Source organism: Ziziphus jujuba, chromosome 3 (assembly GCF_031755915.1).
Source record: "Ziziphus jujuba cultivar Dongzao chromosome 3, ASM3175591v1".
NCBI classification, from domain to species: domain Eukaryota; kingdom Viridiplantae; phylum Streptophyta; class Magnoliopsida; order Rosales; family Rhamnaceae; genus Ziziphus; species Ziziphus jujuba.
In genome coordinates this window covers 33091060-33118756 of record NC_083381.1, presented here as the reverse complement: position 1 = coordinate 33118756, position 27697 = coordinate 33091060, and the positions used below count along the sequence as shown (strand labels likewise).

The following is a 27697-nucleotide window of genomic DNA, read 5'->3' as shown; positions in this document are numbered from 1 at the left end:
TTGGATGCTTTTTTGATTTTTCTAAGAACCAAAACCGGGTCCTTGGCATTGACGTTGACTTTTGACTTCCGATGAGCCAATTAAGATTTTTCGAAGAACCTTATCTCAATCTACGGACCAATTGGCTTCCTCCTTCTTCCATCATATCTGAACAGTAGAACTCACTCTTTGCTTCTGCCATTCAGTAAGAGACCGACAAAGCAGATCCATTCTAATCCAGTAAGTTTGTTCGTATCTTCTTTCTCCGTCTTTGTCTTTTTTAATTATCTAATCTGACTAATTTTTAGCATGTATAATTTATAAACAAAAAATATATCCATAAAGAAAGAATAGAGCTTTAAATGGCATTTGGTTTGTGCAGATCTCATGCATCTTTGTTACTTTATTTATTTTATTCTATTTTCTTTCTTTCTTTTTTTGTTTTTTTTTGATAAAATATTAAAAAAAAAATTAAGAAAAGGAAAATACTCATTTTTATATGTATGCACATCTCCGTGATGTACACATACATTAATACGTGCACCCAAATTTGTAACATTTCATTTTTTATTATTGTTAAAAAAAATTAAGATGCGATTTAAATATATGGCCTCTCTATTATTAGTCTAACCAAATTTTAATAGAAAAATATGATATTTGTGTCAGGACACACTGATGATGTTGCTTAAAGAAGAAAATATTATGGACCAAATATCAAAAACTAGTTTTGGTAAAATAATAATAACTTAGGATTGGACATAATATTAGCTAAAGTATGAGAGCAAGACCGATTGACTGAGGATCTTCAAATTAACCAACATATTATGATCCTTAAGTCCTCATCTTGAAAAGCTAGAGATTGCCTAGGATTTTTTTATTTTTATTTTTTGTCTCGACATGCTATTTTCTTCATTTTTGTTTTGCTTTGTTATTACTTTTTTTTTTTATCTTTTTTATTTATCAGTTACGATTCGAACTCTAATTATTTTTTAACAAATGGCTTTGCTAGCATTAAACAAACTAATAAAAGTCATGTATTCATAGGCTTGGTTCAATATTAAATCCATTGAAAATAAAACTTCAGATATAGATTCAAACCTTAATCTAGATGAAATATCCTTTTTTATATCATAATATAAAAAAAGAAATAATAATAATAACAATAAAAAAATAAAAAAAGACACTAATAAAAACAAAATCAAATTAAAATTAGTCCGTACCTACACAATGGCTACATGAATATAAAAATGATAAGTCCTAATTTGTAGCAATTATAAAATAAAATTTAAACTTAAAATAAACAGAAAAATAGTTAAATGGGTATATATGGAGTATAGTGTATTACTAATTAAATAAGCTTATCGTGATGCATATATACTAGTTTGGATTAATGTAACTTTATATATATATATATATATATGTGTGTGTGTGTGTGTGTGTGTGTATCCTCTGTGCACATTTATATTTGCTCGTTTATATTTTCCTTTTTGATAAGAAATATATCTCCATCATAATTTGCTTGTTTCATAGTGAATTATACACAAGAATAGTAAATTATCAATATCATTATGAATAAATATTAATTAATGTTTTATGTTACGAAACGTTAATATTAGCATGAGCTTCTAATTTAGAATCAATATTAATGTTTTATGTTTTGCTTAACATTAGTATCAATGTGAGCTTCTAATTTGACGAGATGAAACACTTTGGTGAAGACTCATTTGATTTTTTTTATGGCTTATTCACCATAAAAATGTCTCTTATTCTGTAGTGGATGTTTAATTGGCCTTCAACTGTGATGCTTTTTGGTCGATGATCAGTCTTTTTTTTTCTTTTATAAGAAGATTTATTTTTTCTAACTGTTGATTTTCTTGAGCTAAACATTTCCCTGTTTAAGCACATAAAATATTCGTATGTTAGAATTGTAGACTATTTTGGATTGTTGCTTTATGTCTTCAAGCACACATAGTTATCTTCATGCACTAATTTTGTTAGGTATGGACACTGCATTGAACGTTCTAGAAAGAGTAATAAATTATGAGGGCATTGATGAAAAGATGAAAAAATTAAAAAGGAAATGCGACCGTTTAGAGAGTAGAGAAGAAGATGTCAAGGCAGAGCTCCAATATGCGGAACGCTTATCCTTGAAAAAACGAAGGAAAGTAGTTGAAAATTGGTTGACAGATGTTGCAAGCATAAAGAATGAAGTTAAGATGATGGAGCAACAAGTTCGTGAAAGTAGCTGGTTTTCTTCACATTTGCTACATGAATCAAAAATAGCAAGATTAACAGAAGGAGTGACAGAACTCATTCAGCAAGGTCAATTTCCTAAGGGGCTTACACTTGAGGTACATGGCAACCAACAGACTGAGTTAATTACAACAAAATTAATCGGTCAAAAATTTCAGCAACATAAAATTGTGGTATGGGAACGGTTGAGGAGCGGTAATGTCTCAAAAATTGGCGTATATGGAATGGGGGGAGTTGGTAAAACAACCTTGGTTACACCTATTCACAATGAACTTCTTGCTCATCCAGACTTCACTGTTTCATGGGTGACTGTGTCACAGAACTTTAGTATTCGAAAACTGCAGAGTAACATTGCAAAAAAAACAGGTCTCATACTAGAAAATGATGATGATGAGAGGGAAAGGGCTGCGAATCTAGCACAGAGCTTAAGAAAGATGAATAACTTAGTGCTCATCTTAGATGATGTGTGGCAAGATTTTGAACCGTATCTTGAGGTGGGAATTCCTCTAGGTAGAAATGAATGTAAGTTGATTTTGACAAGTCGATCATCAGAAGTTTGTGATAAGATAGGTTGTGAAGCAAAAATCAAAGTGGGGGAGCTTTCTGAGAAAGAAGCTTGGGAGTTATTTATTGATAAACTTGAGCATGGCGGAGCACTTTCTCCTGGAATCGAAGCCATTGCAAGGTCACTCACCAAAAAATGTTCTGGTTTACCTCTTGGGATTATTACCATGGCAGGATCCATGAAGGGGAAGGAAGACATAATTGAGTGGCATGATGCACTTGAAAAATTGAATAATTCAGTGGCAGAGCATCATGATGACATGGGACTTAAGGTATTTAAAGTATTAAAATACAGCTATGATCAATTGAAAGATCCAAAAGTGCAACAGTGTTTTTTATATTGCTCACTGTTTCCTAAGGACTATAACATCGACAGAGAAATATTGATTGAGCTTTTTATTGATGAGGGATTCGCTGATGGATTGAGGAGTAGGCAGGCGGAATTGGATAGGGGCCACACCGTGTTGAACAAACTTGAAAATGCCTGCTTATTGGAAGCTGGTATAAACTGGCTTGATGAGAAAAAGTATGTGAAGATGCATGATTTGGTAAGAAGCATGGCCATCCAAATTGGAAGAGCTAAATTTCAATTTTTAGTAGAAGCTGGAGAACAATGGAGAGAGATACCAGGAGAAGAAAAGTGGGCAGAGGATCTTAAAAAAGTTTCTTTAATGGATAATCTCTTATCACATACTCCTTCTAGTATATCGCCAAAGTGTCCGAGACTTAAAACACTGATGCTAAATCGTAATTTCCACCTAGAAATCATTCCAGATTGTTTTTTCGGTCATATGCCTCAGCTCAGTGTTCTTGATTTGTCTCATACGGGAATCAAAAATCTGCCCACATCAATTTCTGAGTTGGTGAATCTAATTGCGCTATGGCTTGAAGGGTGTCAGGAATTGAAGTATGTACCCTCTTTAGAAAACCTCAAGGCATTAAGGAGGCTGAACCTTAGAAAGACAGATATAACAGAAGTACCCCATGGTTTGGATATGCTGTTGAATCTGAGATATCTCAATCTTGAAGAAACAGCAATAGAAGAGATATCAGATGGCATTTTATCCAAACTATCTTGTCTTCAATATCTTGCAATTGACTCTCAACTTGATCTGTCAGATATCACAAGAAAAGTGAGAGGACAGGAGATAGTGGAGCTGAGTAAGCTTGAAACATTTAAAGGCTACTTGTATGATGTGAGCGACTTTAATACGTATGTAAGATGGAGAGAAGAAAATGGGGGCCCCAATAATTATGTACTTCTGTTGACAATGAGGGCGTTGACAGGGACGATAAAATACATTGATACTAAGGATGAACTATCTAAGAAAGATGTACGTTTATTTGGATGCAAGATAAGTAAAAGCAAAGGTGGAGAAGAGTCATTTGTGCTCCCTAAAGATGTTCAACATCTGTTAATGGAAAACTGCAACGATACTGCCAGTTTATGTGATATTCCGTCATTGCACAATGCAACCAAGCTGAGTGGGTGTGAAATTAGCAGTTGTCAAGGGATGGAACATGTTGTTTGTTCGTGCTGTAGCCTCCCTCTCATTCAATATCTTGACTCATTAGACCTTTATGACTTGAAGGAGTTGAGGGCTTTGATTGGGGCAGAGAGATGTTGTGCATCTGCATCATCAAATCTACTCCAACCTGATATGTTTTCCTCTCTTCGACGATTCTTTTTATATGATTGTCCAAAAATAAAGAGGTTGTTCATGCGTGATCTGCTACCTAATCTTAAGAACCTTGTCGAATTGGCAGTTCATAATTGTCACCAGATGGTGGAAATAATAGGAGATGCATCAGATGAAGATGAAGATGATGAGAACGAGGACGCAGTAAGTGCAACTAGTAGTATCATACACTCTCTCCCCGCATTAACTCAGCTACGGTTGTTCGGACTTCCAAAATTGAAGAGATTTTGTACTACTAAAATAGCTTTTGACTCTCTGAAGAAGATTGATATATATCAATGTCCGAAGCTGTCCTTCAATGGAGATAGAGTACAAAATGACGGAACTTATAGAGTGGTCAATTCTCGCATAGGTGAGCGCATAGGATGAGGAATTTTAAGATGGTGGGGTGGTCGGAAGTGAAGACAGTCAAAGCACTGCACATGTTTGGTGGTCTGTCATAAGTACTGCAATTCCTCGTTTTCTTTCATAATCTTCATCAAACAGCTAGCTGTTGCTCTTCTTCACCATTAATCATCATCATCATCATCATCTTGTCCTCTTCTTCTGCAAATGTATTGGGTAGTGAGATTCCGACATGCCTGTTATTCTTTTTTGAAAATTAAAAAAAAAAAATGCGTGTTATTCTTTTTTCTTTTTTTAAATATTTTGTAATTCTAGATTTTGAAAATCTAGCTTTCTTCATACGCTTCTTCTCTATTTTGGTTTTATAGAAATGAGTATTGCAGTCTCTTAGCAATCATTTTAGAGCAATGAATATTTGAATTTTTCTTACTTTCCTTTTTTTGGAAACTTCAAATGACAATAAGAAGAAAACGTCAATACATGGGCAATAATCAATATTTTAATGAGTGGTTCTTTTTACAATTCTAAAATGACTCTTTACAGTTTCATTCTTTATACACTACTATTTAAATGTGTAAAAAATATAAAATTACTTAATACAATATTATTTATTTCTAAAATATACCTAATTCATACCATTCCAAAATTACATATCTTTTACAAATAAAAATTCTTTTCACAATTCTAAAATAACTATATACAATCCCTTTAAAATTAATTTCATTAAAATATTTTTTTTTCTTTCTCTTTTGAATTAGGTTGATTTTCATTTTTGAACATCTTCAAAATTATAACTTATTATTTTGGAGCGTTCAGTTATAAATTTGCAAATGTTCGGTTGTGAACTTCTTAATGTTATCATGTTGTTTAGTTGTATACTTCTGAACATGCAATTCCACATGGGTACATTTTTAGATGTTCAGTCGTAAACTTTTGTACAACATTAAAATATTCGTTTGTATACCTTTGAACATCTTCAAAATTATAATTTATTATTTTGGAGCGTTCGATCATAAACTTCTGTATGTATTTCGAATGTTCGGTTGTGAACTTCTGAACAATATCCTTTTGTTTACCTGTATACTTTTGAATATGCAATTTCACATGGGTACATTTTTCGATGCTCAATCGTAAACTTTTGTACACTGTTAGAAAATTTGTTTGTATACTTTTGAACATATTAAAATTGTTCGATTGTAAATGTTCGAACGAAATTTAGAAAAATTAAATGGTCTAATTTTATTTAAAGATAAAAATACAAAATTATAATGGAACTGCTTTATATCAATCACCAAAAGTAAAAATACAAAAAGATCATTTTGAGATTGCATTTAGTGCCATAATCACAAATTAATTTGTTCAAAACTATAGACTGTCTAAATCTATTTTCTCATAAGAGGTTACATCATCTGAAATTAAGTCCTTGAAAGCTTTTGTTTGGAAAGCATATGGTGTTTCCCATCATTGAGCACATATTTGACGATGTTTAAACAATTTATCAACAACTGGCAACATTGGACATCTTAGTACCATTAAAAACTATAACAACAACAAAGGTAACAAAAATATTGTCAACATAAATATTAATATAATCCAACATTTTCATTATCTATATCTTTTTCATCCTGCATATTTTTTATATTCAATTAGATATAAACCATCAATGATTAAAAAAAAAAAAAAAGGGGCATGTTTCATAGCGTAAGTTATTTAATATCTGTGTGTATATATATATATATATAATGCTCGATAGATAAAAGCTAAACATCTTGAAAATATTCGGATGGACACTTCTGAACAATTAAAAAATGTTCAGTTTTAAACTTCCAAATAAAAGATGAATTTTGACATACCAGAATCAAATATAAGTCGACCTTGTCATTGGTACATGATAGAAAGAAAGAATCCAAACTAAAACAATTATCACAAAATGAAAAAAAGAAGAAAAAAGAAAAAGCTAAATATATCTTACTGTTTCATATTTTTGGGCTTCCATAATTTGTACATAATTATTGTATCTGCAACTCTAATTTTTAATGGAGTATAATTTAGATGGATATATGTAACTTATTATTTGAGAAGAAGAATGAAACTGTATAAAGAATTATTTAAATAAATTTAGTTAATAAATGTCTTTAATAGTAATTTTAAATGGGGATAGAAATGTAAATCAATAATGAAACTGTATAAAGTTTAAACGGTAGTGCAACTAGAAATTTTCTATTTTAATTTTTATTATTCTTTTTTGTCTGCAATTTTAAAAGAATAATATGCATCCCGATTTTTTTATTCTATGATATGTTTGTAACATATAGTATATTAAATTTACAGCGTCACACATCTAAATTCATGGTTGTATTATGGTGATTAATTAACAATTTGGTACATGTTTCACAATTTTTAAAATTATTTTGTTGGTTATTTATTCAGAGAATGATGATCCTTCATATTAACATAGGAAAATTCATACAATATTGATATAGTAATGTTCCTACTGTATATTGTAGTAAAATTAATCAATCTAATGAGTAGTGTATGCTCAACTTCAGCCACTCTTTTAATAATAATAATAATAATGAAAAAGTGTATCTTACATATTTGAAATAAAGATTACATTACAAGAAATTCAGCTTTTACTGACAAAAGAAAATTGTCGGCAAAAACTTAAAATTCATCAGTAAATGTTTTAGCGACAAAAATAAATTCGTCGGCCACTTCGTCGCCTATGCCCCGTTTGCAATTGTATTTACCAACAAAATTTCAATTTTTGCCGGCTAAACCCATTGCCAACAAAAGTTTGGTTTCCTCGCAAAAACCTATTCCCAACTAATCTAAAATCGTCGGTAATGAGTTTTGATGACAAAATATAGCATAAAACTGGTGAAAATATAATTAGCGACGAAATTATTTGTCGCAAACTGTTTTAGCGACAGAGGATTTTTTGTCGGTAAAGATAGTGACGGAGTTTTTGTTTGTTGGTAGAGATGATTTTAGCGACGAAGTATTGATTTCGTCGGTAAAGACTTATAAACACAAAAAAAATAAAATAAAATAAAAAATATTGATTGCCTCTCTATAAAAGGTTGTTTCTATATATATATTTATATATCGAGACAATAATTCAAATCCCCAAACCATCACAATCCATATTATATGTATAAAAATGAACAATAAAAGAGAACATAATACTGCAAAATCTCCAAATGTCAGAGACAGATGCAATCTCTGTTTTTATATAATATTATTTTATTATTATTATTATTTTTTTTATCTATTCGACAAACACAAGTAATGCACATATAAAATCTCCTAACTCAGTGAAAGAATGAATACTGGTGTAGTAATCGGGTCTCAACTTGTTCATTGATGTTGAATATACTGATACAGATTACATTCAGCTGTACAGAAATATGATAAACAGAGATAAAGATAAAGATGACCAGTAACTATAGCTTGGATAAGCATTAGCACTTCAGCAATACGTGAGCCTTGGTTAACTGTTATTCTAACACTCAGCCACACAAAATTTTAAACATCTTTCATATTGGTTCCTTTCGGATCTCCTACGAATATAAAACTTTATAAAGTATAATTTCAGAATACACTTTATTGTATCTTTAAAGAAACAACTCCTATTTTCACATTTTCTTTCTTCATGGTCATCGCTTGTGTCACCACACATACCAAGTAACTGTACCGTTGTTTCTAATCATCATAAATTCATTTCTCAACAGATAAAATGTACAAAGAAAAAATGATATTATGTAAATGCAACTTTAACATCAATTAATCTGCTTACTCATGTGAAGGAATTGTTGTTGGTTGATCTACGTTAAAGACAGATGATGCAAAATGGGTACGTCGTATGATTTCATATACATCTGAGTTACACCTCTGTTCAGCACCTTCCTTCTGACCAGAGGTCAAATGATAACAAACAAAGCACAACCGTGATTAACAAAGCGACATGCTCACAGAAAAAAATCCCTGCAACAACAACCATAGATTACTAAGATAGCAAGTAACATTAGGGAAGCATGTTTAACAATTAATCAATGCATATATTAAAATGAATCTCACGTTCTCTGAAATTACTAAGTTCTTTCCAGCACCTATTACTTTACTTGAATCATCTCCTTCGAGATCATAACAATTTGCGGTCCCGATTGGTTCCTCACTCATTAAATCTAACGGATCAATATCATCTGCAAGTACATCAGCAACAGAAGAAGTTCTTAACACTGGAGAGGGTGGGGCACTATAGCTTTTGTGTATGCTTTCAGGTTCTAAGGATTTGTTCAGAGTTCTTCGAATGATTGCCTCCCATTTTGGAATTGGTCTCGTATCTTCCACTCCTAGCACATTTCCAGCATTCAGAGGGACTACCTCCTGGAAGCTCTAAGAAATAGATGTAAACCATAAATTTAAACTCTGGCCAAAGAGAAACATATGTTAATCAATCGCATTAGCAGTTAAAACTTTTTGTTTGTTTTCTTTCTTTATTTATTTATTTACTTTTTGGTTCAACTCAAAGGGCCAATTCAAACAAGAGAGAGTTTGCATCCCAAAAAGTTCAGCTTAAAGCTACAAGAATTTTCAGCAACAAAAAAAGGAAATAAAACAGGTTTTAATATATTTTGGATCGAAACAGAGCTTCTTCATGCTATTTCACTTTGGATTCAACTCGCTCTTCATGAAAAATGGCTACTGAAGCTGATACTGTAGAAGCTATATATCATTTGGCTATCTATGTGTATGTTTATTTTAAATAAAGTCAATATGTCAAACAATATCAGTAACTAGACAGAGAGGAGAAAGACAGAGAACCTCAGTATTTGGGAGCAAAAAAAGACACAGAAAACAGACAAAAAGACAGGAGAAAAAAAAATGGCAGAAATCAACAATATACTGGGTTTGCGAAATGTACCATTACAGAAGAATCCATGACCTACATCCAAAAATGAAGAATGTGCTCTTTATCTTACACCCAAAAATGAATGACTATCAAATATTAGCAGCTTCGCTCCAAAATACCCACATTTTCAAGGTGACATCTTTTAGGTAAAGATTATCATGGTAACTCTAATAGTTCTGTAACTTCTGTTAACTTTTCCATTCAAAAAAATGCTTTTCCTCTGAAATTACTTAAGTTATTTACATCTGCATCTCTTAGAAACTTTCCTGGAGCAATTTCCTATCATCCAACTCCATATGAAAATGAATACAAATGTCTTAGTTTGCTATTCCTGTCAGTAAAGTTAGTAGGCACTAGCATAATAACTCCTAACCTAGAGGTCTAATGTTTCACAACATTCAACATAACGAAATCAAATGGCATACATTAAAGCAACAGGAAAGGATAATAAAAAATTTCCAGAAAAAATACTTCTGTAAATATAATTTAAACCTCAAGAAATTTAATTAAAATCTGCAACAAAGTTAATGTCCAAAGACAAATAAAGCATGAGACAAATTTAAGCAAAGTCAATACGTATTACATGAATACATGCCTTTGAAAATAACATAGTCCAAGCTTTAGCCGAGAACCTTTTCATAGAGGTAACCTTCGACACTGGTACTTTTCCATGGAAGCATTGGATGGAAGTGTTGTCAAGACTCAAGAACACTGCAGGTAAATACTATGTCAACCAATTGCAAAAAAGGGGAAAATAAATTAAAAACCAGTAGCCAAGACAGTATAGTTGCCATGGGAAACTAACATTGACATCAAAAAAAAACTTTTTTCTTGTGGTGGAGCAACATTGTCAGCCCACTGACGAAGCGAATCTGCAAAAATCCAATAAAAAGGATCTTCAAGTGATCGAACAGATGGTTCAGACAAAACTGATCGTACTTCCTGTCTTTGTTCTGTAATACGTTTCAACTCCATTTCTTTGTTCAATGTGTATTTTCGAACAAAGAGTTAGGCATCAGAGCGTTATGCAATGAACCTTTGAAAGAGTCGGCCCTAATCTTCTTATAAGGGCATTAACATGGCCTGATTGCTGCATATTTATAACAGAAAAAAGCATCAGTATTTTTTTTTTTCTTTTTTTGTTTTAGCGGTAGTATTTCTCAAGGACAAAATAAGAGAAAGATAGAGTCGCTCAGTAAATCTGAGGGCCAAATTAAAAAGTTGCAAAATTCACAACCCTAATGATATTTAGGAGTGAAATTCGCAAACAAATGGCAGATCTGCAAGAAAGACCGAGAGAGATAGAGAAAGAAAAAAGAGAAGGAAATGGGAAGCAAAGAGAACCAGAAAACTAACAATAATAGCAGAGGCTTCTGAGAGCTCCCTTCCCCAAGTGAAAGACAGACACAGAGAAAGAGAGAGAAGAGAGAGGGGGGTAAGAGCAAATAATTTTCTGCAGAACGGCAGAAAAAAAAAAAAAAAAAAAAACAGAACGGCAAAAAAAGAAACAAAAAATCAAAGAGAAATTCAAAGAGAACCTGTTGATTTGCTTCCAGCTTTCGAGATGCAGAGAGCTACTGATTTGCTTCAACCCAGATTTACCACAAAATTTTGAAAGAAGAAAATGGATTGGGCACATGGGTTTGCTGTGGACAAGGATTTTGCCTCAAAATATTTATAGAAGAGAAAAAAAAAAAAAAAAAAAAAAGAGAGAGAGAGAGCAGGAAAGAGATGCAATGGATATGGAGTGAAAAAAGAAAGAGATCAAAGTTAGAAAAATGTATGTGAGATTCATTAATTGTGTTGTTATTTATTTTCCAATTTTAGGTCTGGCGGGAGGTTTGCTAAAAAAAAAAAAAAAAAAAAAAAAAAAAAAAAAAAAAAAAAAAAAGGTCTGGCGGGAGGGGGATGCGCCAAAAATTTTTACTAAAAGTTCAACCATTTGCCGTCAAAAATTTACCAGTTTGTCGGAAATAGTAACTTCGCCGAGGAAAAAAAAAATTTGTTGGAAAAATTTCATCAGTACTTCCACAAATATGAAAATAAATATCAGCCTTTTATAAAGATGAAAAAAATTAGATATGTGGGATTTTTTTTCCCAAAAAAGTTTACATATACATGTCACAAAAATCCAAAACAAACATTAAAAAAATTAAATATGTGGTTTTTTCCCCCTCAAAAAATACATTTTTTCAAATTAAAAGACCACAACTTTTGCCAACAAAATTGTGAAATTTCGTTGGCAAAAGTCACATTTGCCGAGGAAATTTTTAATCATCGGTAAAAGGCATAACTTTCCCAACGTTTAATTTTGTAGGTAAATGTTAATTTTTTGCCGAGAAAATTTCAAATCGTCGCTAAAAGGTATTATCTTTGCCAACTAATTTCAATTTGGTCGGTATATGTTATCTTTTTACCGACAATATTTAAAGTTGTCAGTAAAATTTCAAACTTTTACCGATGAATTTTAATTTCGTTGGTATTATGTTTTTGCCGACAATTTTTATTTTTCGTCGGTAAAAGTTGGTCTAATACAAATTATGTTTTCGTCGGTAAAAATATAATATTTTCCGACGATTTTTATTTTTCGTCGCCAAAAGCATAATTTTTACCGAGAAATGTTTTGTTTGCCGGTAAATGTTCTCGTTCGCGACAAAATTGTTTTCCGTTGGTAAACATTTCGTCGCTAAATGATCATTTTCTAGTAGTGATTTCATAATCAGATTTTCATTTAAAAAAAAAAAAAAAGGAACAAATAGATAAATAAGTAAATAATAGCCCTTTTTTAATAATTGGACTAGCATAATTCAAATTGAAGATACGACTTGAGATGTCTTTAAAGAGACAAAAAAAATAAAAATAAAAAATCAATCCAATAAAGATGGAACTGAACTTTACACGTATATAATGAATACTCATTAAATTCGTTTTATGAATGTTTCAGCTTCTATAGAAAATTTTGAATAAAAATGATAATTTATAACATTTATGAGCTTAAGAAATTGATATGGTTAGCCATTAGCATTTCCGATATAATATGTCATTTTGACTATTTTTATATTCTCCTTTCTTACCTTTATTCTCATGCCGTATATTTTATTTATTTTTTTTAATTTTTCCTGTTTTCCCTATGCGTTTTTAATGTAGGATTCCAATAAGTTTCTTTCATAGATTTTCTGTATCTTCTGGACAAACAATTAATCGGATCTTTAATTCTAATAACCAACAATAATATTTAGAAATCTCATACACTGGAATCAATTGGACTAAAAGACAAATATGTAAAGCTTTTATTATCTCAGTTATTATTGTGGTTACAACACCAAACTTTTAAAAAATATGAAGATGACATATACCATGGAGGATATAGTTTTTGCTAAATAGCATGGCTTTACAGTTCTCATGCCATGTTTCAACGCCAAAAATACATCAGCATTCAGCATCAAAGGTGAACTAGCTAAACATTTCAATGGATACAATACCTTTTTCAACAAAATTTAATGATTTTCTTTACTCATTTTTTCATTTGGGACTACTTGCAGCACCAAACTTTCAAAAATGATGTAATTAGCAAGTTTTTCATTTTTTTACTCTTCTTGTTTTATTATTATTTTGTTTTTTTTTTTCATATATAATAGTTTTTTCTCAAATAATTAATTACAAGTTTGAAAGAAAGAAGAAAAAGTAAATAAACAAAAACCGAAAATTAATTTTTCTTTTTATAAAATCCCTCTTTTTATAATTTTTCTTCTCCAACTTCATGTGCACAAATGACCATTTAGATAAGAGATATTATTATTAAAAATCCCTAAACTATATAGTTTATGACAATTCCTAAAACTTTTTCTTTTTAGACAATTTCATCCCTGAACTAATTGGAAGTGTGCACCACTATTCCAAATTGCTAATTCCGTCAAATGTTTAACTAAACATGCACGTGGCCATCATATACCCATTTTATAAGGGCATTCAAAGTCATTATTTTAAGCATGCCTCTCTGTGCCTGAAGAACTTTCTCTTTCACATGTTCAGTGGTGCTCTCTTGACATCTTTCTCTCCACCAGAGTTTGGATCTTACTTGGTCTCACAGCTCACAAGTGGGTTCGGCTGACCTTCTATTCGAGCTTGTCGGTTGGTTTTGTCAACAGAGATGGTGAGTAGTAAAGTTGAAAGATCTAGTCTCGGCAATTTAGGATTTTGGTTCATGAAATCTCATTTCAACTTGAGCAATTCAAGATTTTTCTTGGATAAGATTTATATTTTCACAACTTAATAAGACCAAACCATTAGAAAAGTATAAGTTTCACTTTTCCAACCAATTTTTTAAGAAAATTCATTTGTAGATTAAACAAATGGCTAAAATGCATCAACTTTACACTAGTACTCTTCATAATAATAATGTAAGTTGAGGCTGTATCAACGCCTTGGATCAATCTACGTTTAAAAGTATGAAAAATATTATTAAAATTTAACAAAAATACAAATAAAAATAGAATATAAGGTAAGAAAGTAATTACGGCCCAATCCAAGGCTCAAAAACAAATTTTGTTGCTTTTTTAGAGTTCTACCACAACAAGTACACTAACCTGCGTTGTGTAGGATAACCCCCATACACATTCGCAAGAATCGCAACTTCACCACAGTAGTCAAAATCGTCGCAGCTTAGTCAACAGGCTGAAAGGGGAACCCAAGCCATCTTGAACATCTACCACCTTCGTCAGCAACTTGTCGTTCAAAGTTTTAGGCTCTCCAAAACGATTCCTAATCAACGGTCTCCAAAGATCCTTAAGGGATCGAAGATGATTTGAAATCTGATATTATGGAGTCGTTAAAGTCATCATAATTGAGGTCATAAGAGGAGGAGGGCATGTTGAGAACACTGACTTTTATTGGATGTCCAAGCTTGACCATCTTAGAAGTAGAAATGATCGTTAAAGCCTTTATAAAATGGGCATGTGACAGGAACATGCATGTTCACTTAAATATTTGGATGAACACGTTAAATATGAAATTGTTAAAAAAATAATTTAGGTATTAAAGTGTCACAAACAATATAATTTAAGGAAGAAGATATCCCTTTACATAATCATTTATTATTTATGTATATTTGAATTTGATTCTTTTAGTTAATATATATATATATATATATATATATGTATGAAATAAAAAAACTAACTTAAAATAAATTTATTAAACGGACTATGGATCTGTTGCGGCTTTTTTTTTTTTTTTTTTTTGGGAAGATTTCTGTCCAAACACTGGGGGTGTATACGTAGATCCACTGATATGATGATATCCCAAAAAAAGGAAAAAAAAAAAAACAATATTAGCAAAATATATGTACGTACAAAACCCAAGATGAAAAAAAAAAAAATATATATATATATATAATATGTTTCATCAAAAAAAAAAAAAGAAAAAAAAAGAAAAAGAAAATATATATAATAAATAACATGAAACAAACAAAGGATAAGCCACCATAAAAAAGATGACACCGTCACTCTGAGAACTGTTCATCTATGTTGTTATCGGAATCTGTGCATGCCATCTTTATTCTATTTCAAGCATCCTCAATTAATTTATTACCCAAAAAAAAAAAAAAAAAATCATCCTCGATTAATATACTTTTTTTTCCCTATAAGCAAACCTATCCAAATTTACCAAATACAAAAGCGAAAAAGCGAGCCAATCCTCATTTGGCAGTTGAAAAGAATTTTTAAGTTGACTATATTTTCAGTCTACCTATTTTAATTTGAGAAGTTATGGTTGTAATATAGTCAAATTTTATAAATTTTATATAGTCCAATTATAAATTTACAATTTTATTATTATCTAAACTTACAATTTTATCCCATCATTTGATATATTTAGTGCCTACGAATGGAGTAACAAGTCGTTGGTTAATTTACAAATGCATGAATGGGGTATTTCTTCACGAAAACATTTAATAAATGTGCTAGAGTTGTTGGAGAGGTTACCAATGGAAATTTTTGTTATGATTAACTTGAATCAACCATCAGTACCTTTTTCCTCCCCGAAAATAATATGGTGTTATTTGCTTTATATGCAGTTAACTTGTATGATGCTTTTATATCCACATGGACATACTGCAGGTTGTGATTCTTTGGTGCAAATGGCTCACATAATTATTGTATTTCCATTGATGAAGAAAATATTATTAGATAACAGAAGGAGAAAATCTGCATAATGGAATGAGATTAGAGAAGCTCAAATTAAAGCAATGTCTTTTACTTTGTAATATATATCCTTATTTTTGTGAAATGTGTTGCGTCAATCTCTTAGCAATAACTTAGAGCAATGTCTGAATTTCTCTTCATTTTATTTCTCATTCATGGGTTTAATCGTATGGAGCATTGATCAGTTATGCTATGCTGCTTTCTTGAAGCTTTTTCTGAAGCTTTCAATGGCGCGCATTTGTGTGTTTGAAGTGATTTGTATTTTCTTTTGTATGGAATCCCGAGGGAATAAATGCAATTTCCATTTTCTTTTCCTTTAACAACCAAATGAATAATCCATAAAAAAATAAAAAAATAAAATAAAATGAATAATCCATAAAATAAAAAAAATAAAAATAAAAACAAATGAATAATCCTTTTCTTTGTCTCTCTAGTATTATATTAAATGAATTATACCTCAATTTCTAGTTTTATTTTGTAATCGTTATTAACATAACATGTTTAGAACTATTATGGATTTTGGCTTTGGTTACTGAATACTTATTTTTATATGATATGTGTTTGGAAACAACTATAAATTCAGAGTGCCAAGTAATAAATATGAGAAATTTGGTTGGTTCTGCCCCAATGCAAGTATTGGTTGCTATTGGATTCCTACTTATTTGATTCATGTTTCTGAATCCTGAAACACTTGGTGCACAACAAGCTACCATTTCAGCAACTCTGTCAGATTTGCAGCCAGTAGGAGATGAACAAGCTGGTTGGTGAGGCAGGGTGCATTCCTCTGTTCATCAAGGTATATGCTTGAGGCTAAATCGAGTAGCACCAGAAAGATCACCATGCAGGCAATCTCAAGCTTGAGACGCTTTCACAGAATTGCAGAGAAGTCAAAGGGATGACCAAAAGGGTGCCAAATTTGTATCCAATTGCTTCCAAGTCCAGAAAGCACTTCCAAATAATTTTGGAGTTTTTCTGCCTAGGATTGCTTTCTTAGAAGTAAGACATGGAAGAAGCTCATGATTTCATATATAGTTTTGCAAGTTTTTATAATGTAATTTTTAATGAACTTCTCATTCTCATGTTTAGGTCTGTTCTGGATTTTGGCTTTGGTAACAGAAGACTTATTTTAATATGATTTGTTGGAAATATTGGTTTAAAGTTCAAAGGGTAACTAGTACTGAAAAACTACAAGAATTTTTGTTGGTTATGTTCCAATGGAAGTTCTGGTTGCTCTCATCTAAAACTAGGACTTCCATGACTCACAAAGCCATATATTTTGCTTCCCATTTGGTGGTCTTCTTTCTCTTTTAATAATTATCCGTAGCTGATGCTCTTATCCAGCATTGAAATCGAAGTCAGAGCTCCACTCTAAATTTGCTTCAGCTCATAATCTCCTACAAACTGCTAGTCTTCTACAGGTAGTGGTCCATGCAAATGTGAATGAACCTCAACATGTTATGCGTTCAATTCTTTTTCTATTTTTCTTTTTCCGGATATTCTTTCACTTAGATTTTGAAGATCACGCTTTTCTGCTATACTTCTATCATATTCTGGTTTTGAGAAATAACCAGTATCAATTTTTTGTCTGTTTATGATCAGGAGTTTGGAGGAATAAATGCAAGTGCCCTTTTGATGAACGTTCTTTTTTCTTCACTTTTCAGGTTATTTTTAGTTGTTGCATTGTCTTTATATGAATGAAACAAAATAGTTTATGCTATGAACTTTGATGCACAAGCTTGCTAATTGATTAAAAAATATATATATATTATGCTAATTCATAAAATATTGTTAAATTATCATTGATCCCGTGTTTATTATATATAAGTCCTAAGTGTTGACTCTTTAAATGAGTAGTTAATGTAACGATTGTAGAATTTTCAGCTTTAATACAATTTTTAATTAGTAATGATTCTAAAAGTTTAAGGTATTAGGATATGGATTAATTATGCATATCAAATTTTTTGTCTAACAAATATAAAATCTCAGTTTTTGTCCTATAAATTCATGATTTTTAATGTTTCTCTCATTTTTTTATTTTTTTGTCTCCTTTTATAATTTGATCATAGAAACAAATGGACTCTTGTAGCATGTGCTATAATAAAAAAAACATGTTAGTCTCTGTTATTGTCTTAATCCTTTTTGCGAGAGATAATCTTATTTCTAGTTTAATATGGTTTTATGTCTTCATATACACATTTCATAATACATCATGTACATAACTAAAATGAATTCTGGCTACTAGTAGATTATGTTTGTAGAATTAATTGTAAATTTTATCAGTTTGATTAGTTAATCTTTTAGCGAAGTTAGTGTAATATTTTCAATCATCTATCAATTGCTGTATACTATCTTTACAAAAATCCATGGGTTAAAAATGCTTTACAATCTGTTTAAAAAAAAAAAAAAATTAACTGTTTTAAAGAAACTCAAATTTTGAGCTTTTTTTTTTTTTTTTTATAGTACTTTAAAATACTTTAAATCTGTTTGATAAATTTTTTTTGGCCCAAAAGCTCTACTTGATGATAAAAAACTTTTAGTCAAAAAATAAAGATGTTTGGTAAAAGTCAATAAGCATTTGTAGACCAACTAACAACTTTTTAATTTGTTTTAGTAAAACCCAAAATTTTAAGCTTCTCTAGAAAGTTTTTTCATTTTTAGTTATCCAATGAGTATCTAATATAGTTTTTTAATTTACAACTAAAACCTTATTAGCTTTTCAATAAAAGTTTTTTTCAAAAAAATATATTATATAAAATTTTACAAGTAAAAGATTTACTTTCATTAGTTATACCAAATGGATACTTACTATCCTTTAGTTTGGGTAAAGTTTCATTTTGGGGTCCCTACATTTTTTATTTATTTATTTTGTTTGGCATTTAATACCCTTTTAATTTCAAAGGGTTGCATTTTAGTGATGAATTGTTGAATGTTAGGAAACAGTTAAGTTCATCCATTTTTTCACTCTACGTCTTTGTTTTTTTTTTTCTCATTTTTTTAAGTTTTGTATCTTTAATTCATCTTAAGATAACCCAAAATTCACTATTTCGTGGACAAAATAAATATAAAAAATAAAATAAAATTTAGATTAAAAAAGGGATGAATTTAATGGTTTGTCACGAAAATGCAACTTTTTGAAATTTAAAAGTATCAAATATATACATATATATATATATATATATATAGAGAGAGAGAGAGAGAGAGAGAGAGATCCTAAAATGAACTTTCCCTCCCAACACTAGAAAATAATAAAGTCCATTTAACCCAAAATCCATTTATAAAATTTACAAACTTTTGTTCTGTTGCCCTGGAATTTGTTCTAATCAAATTGGAATCTTAAACTCACACTTACATAACTTGTTTATAGTTATATATGTTTCTTTTACTCATGTTAAATTTCTTGGAAGAGCTAAATATTGATTTTGACAAATGATAGCGTCCAAATAACCGACTTGGATTATATTGGTTTCGATTGATTTATTACAGACAATATTGGTGAAAAAATAGAGGGAAAAATTGAACAATGTTTTTCATTCTTATTCTCATAAGGTAGTCTTTATTTATTGTCTCTTTTGCTTTGTTATGCATCTCCAGCTACTGCTGGATTCCAAACATCTTCACTCCATTTTCCTATAAATTCTAGGCAAAGAGTCAAAGTAAAAAGGTACATGAATTACTTCAAGTTCTATTGTGTGTGTGTGTGTGTGTGTGTGAGAGAGAGAGAGAGAGAGAGAGAGAAAGAGAGAGAATGATATCATGGAAGAATGGAAGAGTGTTTATGTTGTTGTAGTTTATTTATTTATTTATTTTTTTTTCAAATAACCATAATATTTGTTAAATAGAAATTTGGAAAAATGAAACACAAAATTTAAATATTGCTTGTCAAATAACACTTAAACGCCACTTCTTAAAATGTTTAACTCCAACAATATAATATTATTGTACCAATAATTTCACGTATTAATCATGTTCTGAATTTCAGGTGGATCCTAAAAATAAAGAATGATTCACATAATGAAACCAAAATATTATAAAATACATTTTTCCTTGTAAATGTTTATGAGTATTTGTTCTACATTTTTATTTTCAAAGAAATTCCTTATAACGTAAAGATATTTGGCAAAGAATTTACCCAAAAATAACACAGGGTAACATGACCCAATCGACTGTCCACTTGGATTCGGCCCAATTCCTCCGTCTGGATGGTTGCATTGGTTTGGACTTCCATTTTTGATATTTATAAGGGGAATTTAGCCCAATACCCTCATAGGACCGAGGTTAATGATTTTTGCCCCCTCACTTGATATCTTTTTTGTTCTACCCCTTAATATCCATTGTAACCTTCAAACAAAAAAAAATTACTTACATATCCTATTATATTTTAAACCAAACAAAAATCAACTTTTTTCTAAACGTCTTTACACGAACACACAAATACAAAAAACCAAACAAACGGTTTTACACGAACACACAAATACACGAAAATCCTAAAATTTCATAAAAGTGTCTCAAATTTTGCAAAAAAATTGGATGACTGTTCACCCTCGGTAATTCCATAGGAAACCGTCGGTAACCAACAAATACCCTCTGGAAAAATTACCGACGGTTTCGTCGGTAATTACCGAGGGTGTACAGTCCATAACATTTTACCAATTTTTTGGGCCCCACAAGTCCCATAACGTGTGTTGAATGAAAAAACATGGCAAATAGGGATTCTAAAATTATGCTAAGTAGAGAAAATCCCAAAATTTCATAAAAGTGTATCAAATTTTGCAAAACATTTGGATGACTGTTCACCCTCGGTAATTCCCGAGGAAATCGTCGGTAACCAACACATACCTTCTGGAAAAATTACCGACGGTTTCGTCGATAATTCCCGAGGGTGTACAGTCCATAACATTTTACCAATTTTTTGGGCCCCACAAGTCCCATAATGTGTGTTGAATGCAAAAACATGCAAAATAGGGATTCTAAAATTATACTAAGGAGAGAAAATCCCAAAATTTCATAAAAGTGTCTCAAATTTTGCAAAAAAATTGGATGACTATTCACCCTTGGTAATTCCCGAGGAAATCGTCGGTAACCAACAAATACCCTCTGGTAAAATTACTGACGGTTTCGTCGGTAATTCCCGAGGGTGTACAGTCCATAACATTTTACCAATTTTTTGGGCCCCATAAGTCCCATACCGTGTGTTGAATGCAAAAACATGGCAAATAGGGATTCTAAAATTATACTAAGTAGAGAAAATCCCAAAATTTCATAAAAGTGTATCAAATTTTGCAAAAACATTGGATGACTGTTCACCCTCGGTAATGCCCGAGGAAATCGTCGGTAACCAACACATACCCTCTGGAAAAATTACCGACGGTTTTGTCGGTAATTACCGAGGGTGTATAATCCATCACATTTTACAAGTTTTTTGGGCCGCACAAGTCCCATAACGTGTGTTGAATGCAAAATAGGGATTCTAAAATTATGCTAAGAAGAGAAAATCCCAAAATTTCCTAAACGTGTCTCAAATTTTGCAAAAAAATATGATGACTGTTCACCCTCGGTAAATACCGACGAAACCGTCGGTAATATTTCCAGAGGGTATGTGGATGGTTACCGACGGTTTCCTCGGGAATTACCGAGGGGGTACAATCATCCAATTTTTTTGTAAAATTTGAGACACGTTTATGAAATTTTGGGATTTTCTCTCCTTAGCATAATTTTAGAATCCCTACTTTGCATGTTTTTGCATTCAACACACGTTATGGGACTTGTGGGGCCCAAAAAACATGTAAAATGTGATGGACTGTACACCCTCGGTAATTACCGACGAAACCGTCGGTACTTTTTCCAGAGGGTATGTGTTGGTTACCGACGATTTCCTCGGGAATTACCAAGGGAATACAGTCATCCAATTTTTTTGCAAAATTTGAGAACTTTTTAAGCAATTTTAGGATTTTCTCTCCTTAGGATAATTTTAGAATCCATATTTTTCATTTTTTTGCATTCAACACACGTTATGGGGCTTGTAGGGCCCAACAAAATGGGTAAAATGTAATTGACTGTACACCCTCGGTAATTACCGACGAAACCGTCGGTAATTTTTCCAGAGGGTATGTGTTGGTTACCGATGATTTCCTCGGGAATTACCGAGGGTGAACAGTCATCCAAATTTTTTGCAAAATTTGATACACTTTTATGAAATTTTGGGATTTTCTCTACTTAGCATAATTTTAGAATCCCTATTTGCCATGTTTTTGCATTCAACACACGTTATGGGACTTGTGGGGCCCAAAAAATTGGTAAAATGTTATGGACTGTACACCCTCGGGAATTACCGACGAAACCATCGGTAATTTTTCCAGAGGGTATTTGTGGGTTACCGACGATTTCCTCGGGAATTACCGAGGGAATACAGACATCCAATTGTTTTGCAAAATTTGAGAACTTTTTAAGCAATTTGGGATTTTCTCTCCTTAGGATAATTTTAGAATCCATATTTTTCATTTTTTTGCATTCAACACACCTTAGGGGACTTGTGGGGCCCAAAAAATTGGTAAAATGTGATTGCCATAGGGTTTCGGTAATTACCGACGAAACCTTCGGTATTTTTTAATCAAAAACAAATTGAACGTTTTCATTTTTTAATGCCGTTTGATCACTTACTTTGCCAGAATTTATCATTAATAATGCTACATTTAGCATGTTATTGGTTGGAACATACATGATTGAAGTTGCCGGATGGAATTGTTGTGAGTCTTTTACGACGGTGTACAAATGTCAATTACCGATGATGCATTGGTCATTACCATTGGGCAGTAATATCATCCATGCAATAGTAAGAAACATACAAACAACTGAACCAAAAACTGAAGATGGAATGATATGTTATCAAAACAATACGACAGATGAATTTGACAATAAAAGAACACATAAAGCCAACGTCTATTACGCCAAAACACATGTTACGCGGTTGACCAACTAATTGCATTCCTGACTACATTTCATACACACGCATGCCACATAACATGGCCTCATTGTCTGAATATAGCATCATGCGATTGATGGGTGTTCGTTTCAGTGGTGCTGTTGGTTGTTAGTGCTATCAAGAGGTACGGCGGCGGAGCATGATCGGCTGCTGTGACCAACCTGTTTGCACCTCCCGCATCTATATTGAAGATGCTCCTCTCCTTGAGATTGAATCCTCTTCTTTCTTGGTCTTCCTGACTGTTTGCCAATCTTAGGTGGAAGTACAAGCTGGTTTATGACATCATCTCGAGCATACCACTGACATTTATCTCCAAGTGGATATATGGTTTCCGAATATGCGTCACAGAATGAGTCAACTTAGTAATGCACCGAGCAAAGGATATATGGAGAAATATGTCGATGCTTACATGCTTCAATTGCATGGACACAAGGAAATCCATCAATGTCTAATTCCTTGCATGAGCATGTCTTATTTTCTAAGTTGACTACTCCAACGAACATGCCATAGCCAACAATTTGAAACTTGTATAAGTTAAATGGAATAACACGTAAGCCGCTGCCATTATTTGAGCTCTTGCATGATATTTTCCAACCAATTAGTAACAAGAGTTTGCATTGCAGCTGCGTTATTTCGACGTTCATACCCCTTGTTGATTAATTCTTCAATCATGTCTGCAAACAAAACAGCTCAAAAACATTACAAACTCGAGTATTGCCCTTCCTCCTCATGATAATTATAGTAGACCATGCCTTCTAACGCAAGGAAAAAAAACTGCTAAATTATAACAAAACCAATATAATATCAACCAATATAATATTAAACACAGTAATCACATAATAAAAGCATTAAAAGTTAACTAAAGACTATAACTGTGGATATTTAGATATCATAAAACATCAACAGCAAGTAGACTTCTCATATAAAACATTTAATATGTCCCCAAGAAGATAATAATCAACAAATAAAATGGAGAACAATATTTGTGAAGTATCTCTTTGACACAAGAATAATTTAGTTGAATAAAAGATATTAAAGTAATAATAATAATATAAATAAAAATAGAAAGAAAAATGCACGCTGATACAAAAAAATAAAGGAAAAACAAAGTGCATTTACATTGGATATTAAGTGTTATGAAGCGGTACGAATGCAAATACTTTAAATCGAAAAACTCATTCATAGAACTCAAAGAAAGGCATTGAAAACAATATCACTAAACAATTCACTTCGTAAACCATGATTAATGCTGCAGAATAACACTACCCCAGGAAAACTTAACTCGTAGAGCCCAAATCCAACTAAAGCTACCAAAGGAACAGCTGAAAGTGAACTCAAAAACTTGAAGAATAGATATAGAAAATCTAATTAACAACAGCTTCAGAATTCCAATTGTTTGTAGGACAAAACTATATTGGAGAAAACATTAAAAGGCATCAGTGCAAACACTCAACAGCCTTAACAAATATTTGACAATAGTTTTTGTAGTCGAGTTCTATTACTTCACTTTCCTCTCCATTTTCTTCAATCTATATTCCTAGCCAAACCACTGAAAACCATTCTGAATAGGATCATTACAAAATTGTTCAAGATTGGCACACGTCCTATGTATGCGCAATCATACAAAGAAACCGAAAGATATTACGTGTTACTGTTTGCATTTAGATGGAAATTTCAATTTTTAAATAAAGAGAAGCACTAAAACAAAAGTTAACATCACACTGATAGAACATATTCTCTAAATGAATCAAAGAAACCAAGTTGGCCAGGAAGAGTTTCCAATAACCTACTAAGCGGGTGGCTAATATTGATTTAGATTTCCCATTTTCAAAAGAAAAAGTCAAAGAGTAGTTTTAAATTCTCCAAGATTCTTCATATGCTATCACCATTAATGCAAGTACCTTAAACATTTTTTAGCACAAGAAGAATTAAGTGTATCATGCAATCAGATTAATCTAATCAAACAACCAATATCAACCAGGAAGACCAGATTGTTTATACCTTTATGTACCTTCCAAATTTAGTTCCTTGATCTTTTCTAATAGTGGAACAACAGGCTCTATGACAATATAGATAGCAACCTTTGTCGTATTACCACAAAAAGTTTTAGTCTCCATACTATAAAGGAATGATAAAATATTTGGTTGTTTGACCTGAAAAGAACAAATGTGACCTTTTTATACTAGTAGGTAATGCAGAAAAATTCCTTTACAGAAGGCTAGTAACAGAAGGATAAAGTAGCTAGACAGGGAAACAAAACATGTATTAAAGCTTTAGAAAAATAGGCATACTATCAAACAAAATCTATGGACTCTAAAAAAACAACCATGTTGAGTTAATGCTTGATAAAATCAAAAATTTAAACATTTTTTTACAAAAATATTACACTTAAATTTTATCAGATTATTGGATTTCAAATTTCAGGGATGTTAGAATCTTTCATATCAATTCGCTGTTTGATTTTGATAGGTGTATGTGACAAGAAAATCCACAATGCATCAATCTGCTAATATCTAAATTCAAAAAAGTAGCAACCAAAATATTGAAAATTGCAAATAGAAGAATATTTAAACCAATCCAAGAAACCAAAGAGAATAAGAACTTTCTCAAGAAAAATACTAACCACATCAAAGAGTAAAACAGATGAGAACTTATAGTTCTGAGGCGCTTTACACCATTACGACCAGCAGCTAAATGTCCATCTTGGGCATTACTTCTAGAAAGAGAAAATATACATATAACAGATCCATCATCCTAAAATACCAATTAAAAATATATCAACATATCATGTATTTATATATGATAAAATTTTCTTAGATTAGAGGAACTGGAGATTGAAATTCGTAATTGACGTATAGGAAATAGCCAATAATAAGATCTTAGGAAGATTTGAGCATATAGACACATCCAAGACTTTAACAGAATAGGTTATGGAATAGCTTCACTACTAAAATTTTCTCTTCATTTGTATGAGCAAAAGCATTATATAATTTCTACGACACACACGCAACCCAATAAAACATATCAACAAACAGTTAAAATGCATATGATTTTGGCCCCAAATAATAAAACCCAAAAATAATAGCATTCTAAAAACAAGTTCAGTAATTAATAATTACTATATCCCATGTATAAGATCCATTAGCTTAATATTTTCAATTGTAATAATCAACAAAATTTCCAGAACAGCTAATAAAAACAAAAGTAAAAGCCGACCCAAAAAACTGAACGGAACAAAAAGTAAAAGAAGATTTAAGGGGGCTGAATGATCATCGTCACCTGATGAGGTTATTGTTTTAGTTGTCTCAGTGAGTCAGTGAGAAGCAGAGGAATGGGAAGAGTGGTGAGAAGAAGAAGAAGCAGAAGAATAAGAGGAAGGAGGAGTTTGTTGTAGACCAGCTCGTCGACTCTGAGGCTAAGACCGAGAAGGGCATGACAGAACGAAGGGCACTTCACCATTCTCTCTCACTTTCTTTTCCTCTTCTTCTTCGTGCTCCGTTTAGGGGAAAAATGGTGTAACCTTACATCTTCATTCTTCCTTTTCACATTTGCAAAGGGTAATATGGGGATATTTGAAAATAGAAGGGTAAAACAAAAAAGGTTGGAAACGGGTGGGTAGTTTTCATTAGAGCCTTTAAAACAAGGGTATTGGGCCAAATTCCCCTTTATAAAGACTTTTTCCTTATATAATGTCCTTCAGATTGATTTTGACTTCTGGTTTTCAATAAATCAAAACATATTCCCAATTGCTTCCTCTCCTCCTCCCATCAGTTTTGGAAATTATAATTCCTCCTTGCTTCTGCAATTGATCAGTAAGTTGCTCTCCTCTTTTCTTTCTCACTTGCTTTTCTAAATTAACACACTTTCTTTGTTTCTTTCTTTTTTTTTTTTTGTTAATTTAATCTGAGTATTTTTGTTAATTTACGTATTTTTGTTCTATAATCCATAAGTTGTCCTAAATCAAACTGAAATATGCTCCTAAATATTTACTTCCTTAATTGTTCTAAATCGATCTTTGTTTTTTCATATTAAGATTCTTATCAGATTTAAGATTTTCTTTTTTTATTATTGAGTAAATTTATAAAAGCTAAAATTTATGTGGACTGATGAAGCATTCAAATGACTTACATGAATAATATTTGTTTGAATTGTTACAAAAACAATGTTGAACCAAAAAATAAATAAATAAAAGAAAAAATCATAAGCAATCATTTTTTTTTCCCATTTTTAATATCTTATAGTATTTATTTATTTACTTGTTTATTCATTGTTATTGTTATTATTATCTATCCATTTTCCTTTGTTATGCCAGCAATCTTCTACCCGTTTTAGTATAAATGCTAGGCAAACAAACTGATTATAATTGTAGTTAACCAACAACAGTACTCGAAGAAATCTTATTTCGAAATCTTATGCATTAGAAGAAGTGACAAAGCAACTAAGATGTATTCTTAATTAACTCTCAAATGCTACTTTTGTTGTTAAAACAACAACAATCAAAAAAAAAAAAAAAAAAAGGAGCGAGAGAGAGAATGGCATGATAGAAGAATATTGTTTGTTATAAATAGCATGCGCTACTTAAGGTGTTTAACCCCTACAGTATGATCACATCAATAGTTCATGTGTGTCAATATCATGTCCTATAATTCAAACACTCTAAAATACATAATTTCTTTTTGGACATGGACACTAAAATACAGAATCATTTATATATGAAACCAAAATATTGCATAGAATCTGTTCCCTATTAAAATAAAGTATTTTG

General features: G+C 31.5%; 1 protein-coding gene, 1 long non-coding RNA gene and 1 other non-coding gene across 7 annotated transcripts; 1 reads left to right on the top strand and 2 right to left on the bottom strand.

Annotated features, from left to right (window-relative positions):
- The first annotated feature begins 77 nt into the window (after window positions 1–77).
- Window positions 78–5238, top strand: LOC107433397 (probable disease resistance protein At4g27220). Its single transcript, XM_048477066.2, has 2 exons — window positions 78–219; window positions 1978–5238. The coding sequence occupies exon 2, from the start codon at window positions 1980–1982 to the stop codon at window positions 4863–4865; it is 2886 nt and encodes a 961-aa protein (XP_048333023.1). The 5' UTR covers window positions 78–219; window positions 1978–1979; the 3' UTR covers window positions 4866–5238.
- A 2936-nt stretch (window positions 5239–8174) lies between these two features.
- Window positions 8175–11584, bottom strand: LOC125423143 (uncharacterized). Of its 5 annotated transcripts, none has more exons than XR_009638456.1 (6): window positions 11295–11584; window positions 11113–11140; window positions 10562–10846; window positions 10389–10467; window positions 8922–9237; window positions 8175–8828 (listed from the first exon to the last, which is right to left on the bottom strand). It is a non-coding gene; the product is annotated as an uncharacterized LOC125423143 (transcript). The 5 variants fall into 5 exon arrangements; XR_007241822.2 differs by having other exon boundaries at window positions 11113–11129; XR_007241823.2 differs by lacking the exon at window positions 11113–11140 and having other exon boundaries at window positions 8175–8532; window positions 8641–8828; window positions 11295–11580.
- A 12849-nt stretch (window positions 11585–24433) lies between these two features.
- Window positions 24434–26357, bottom strand: LOC112489774 (uncharacterized). The gene is made up of 4 exons (XR_009638493.1): window positions 26212–26357; window positions 25556–25686; window positions 24934–25085; window positions 24434–24481 (listed from the first exon to the last, which is right to left on the bottom strand). It is a non-coding gene; the product is annotated as an uncharacterized LOC112489774 (long non-coding RNA).
- Between the last annotated feature and the right edge of the window lie 1340 nt (window positions 26358–27697).

What these genes read in the sequence shown, in the direction of transcription:
- LOC107433397 (XM_048477066.2), top strand. Translation starts at nt 1,980, where the DNA reads ATGGACACTGCATTGAACGTTCTAGAAAGAGTAATAAATTATGAGGGC.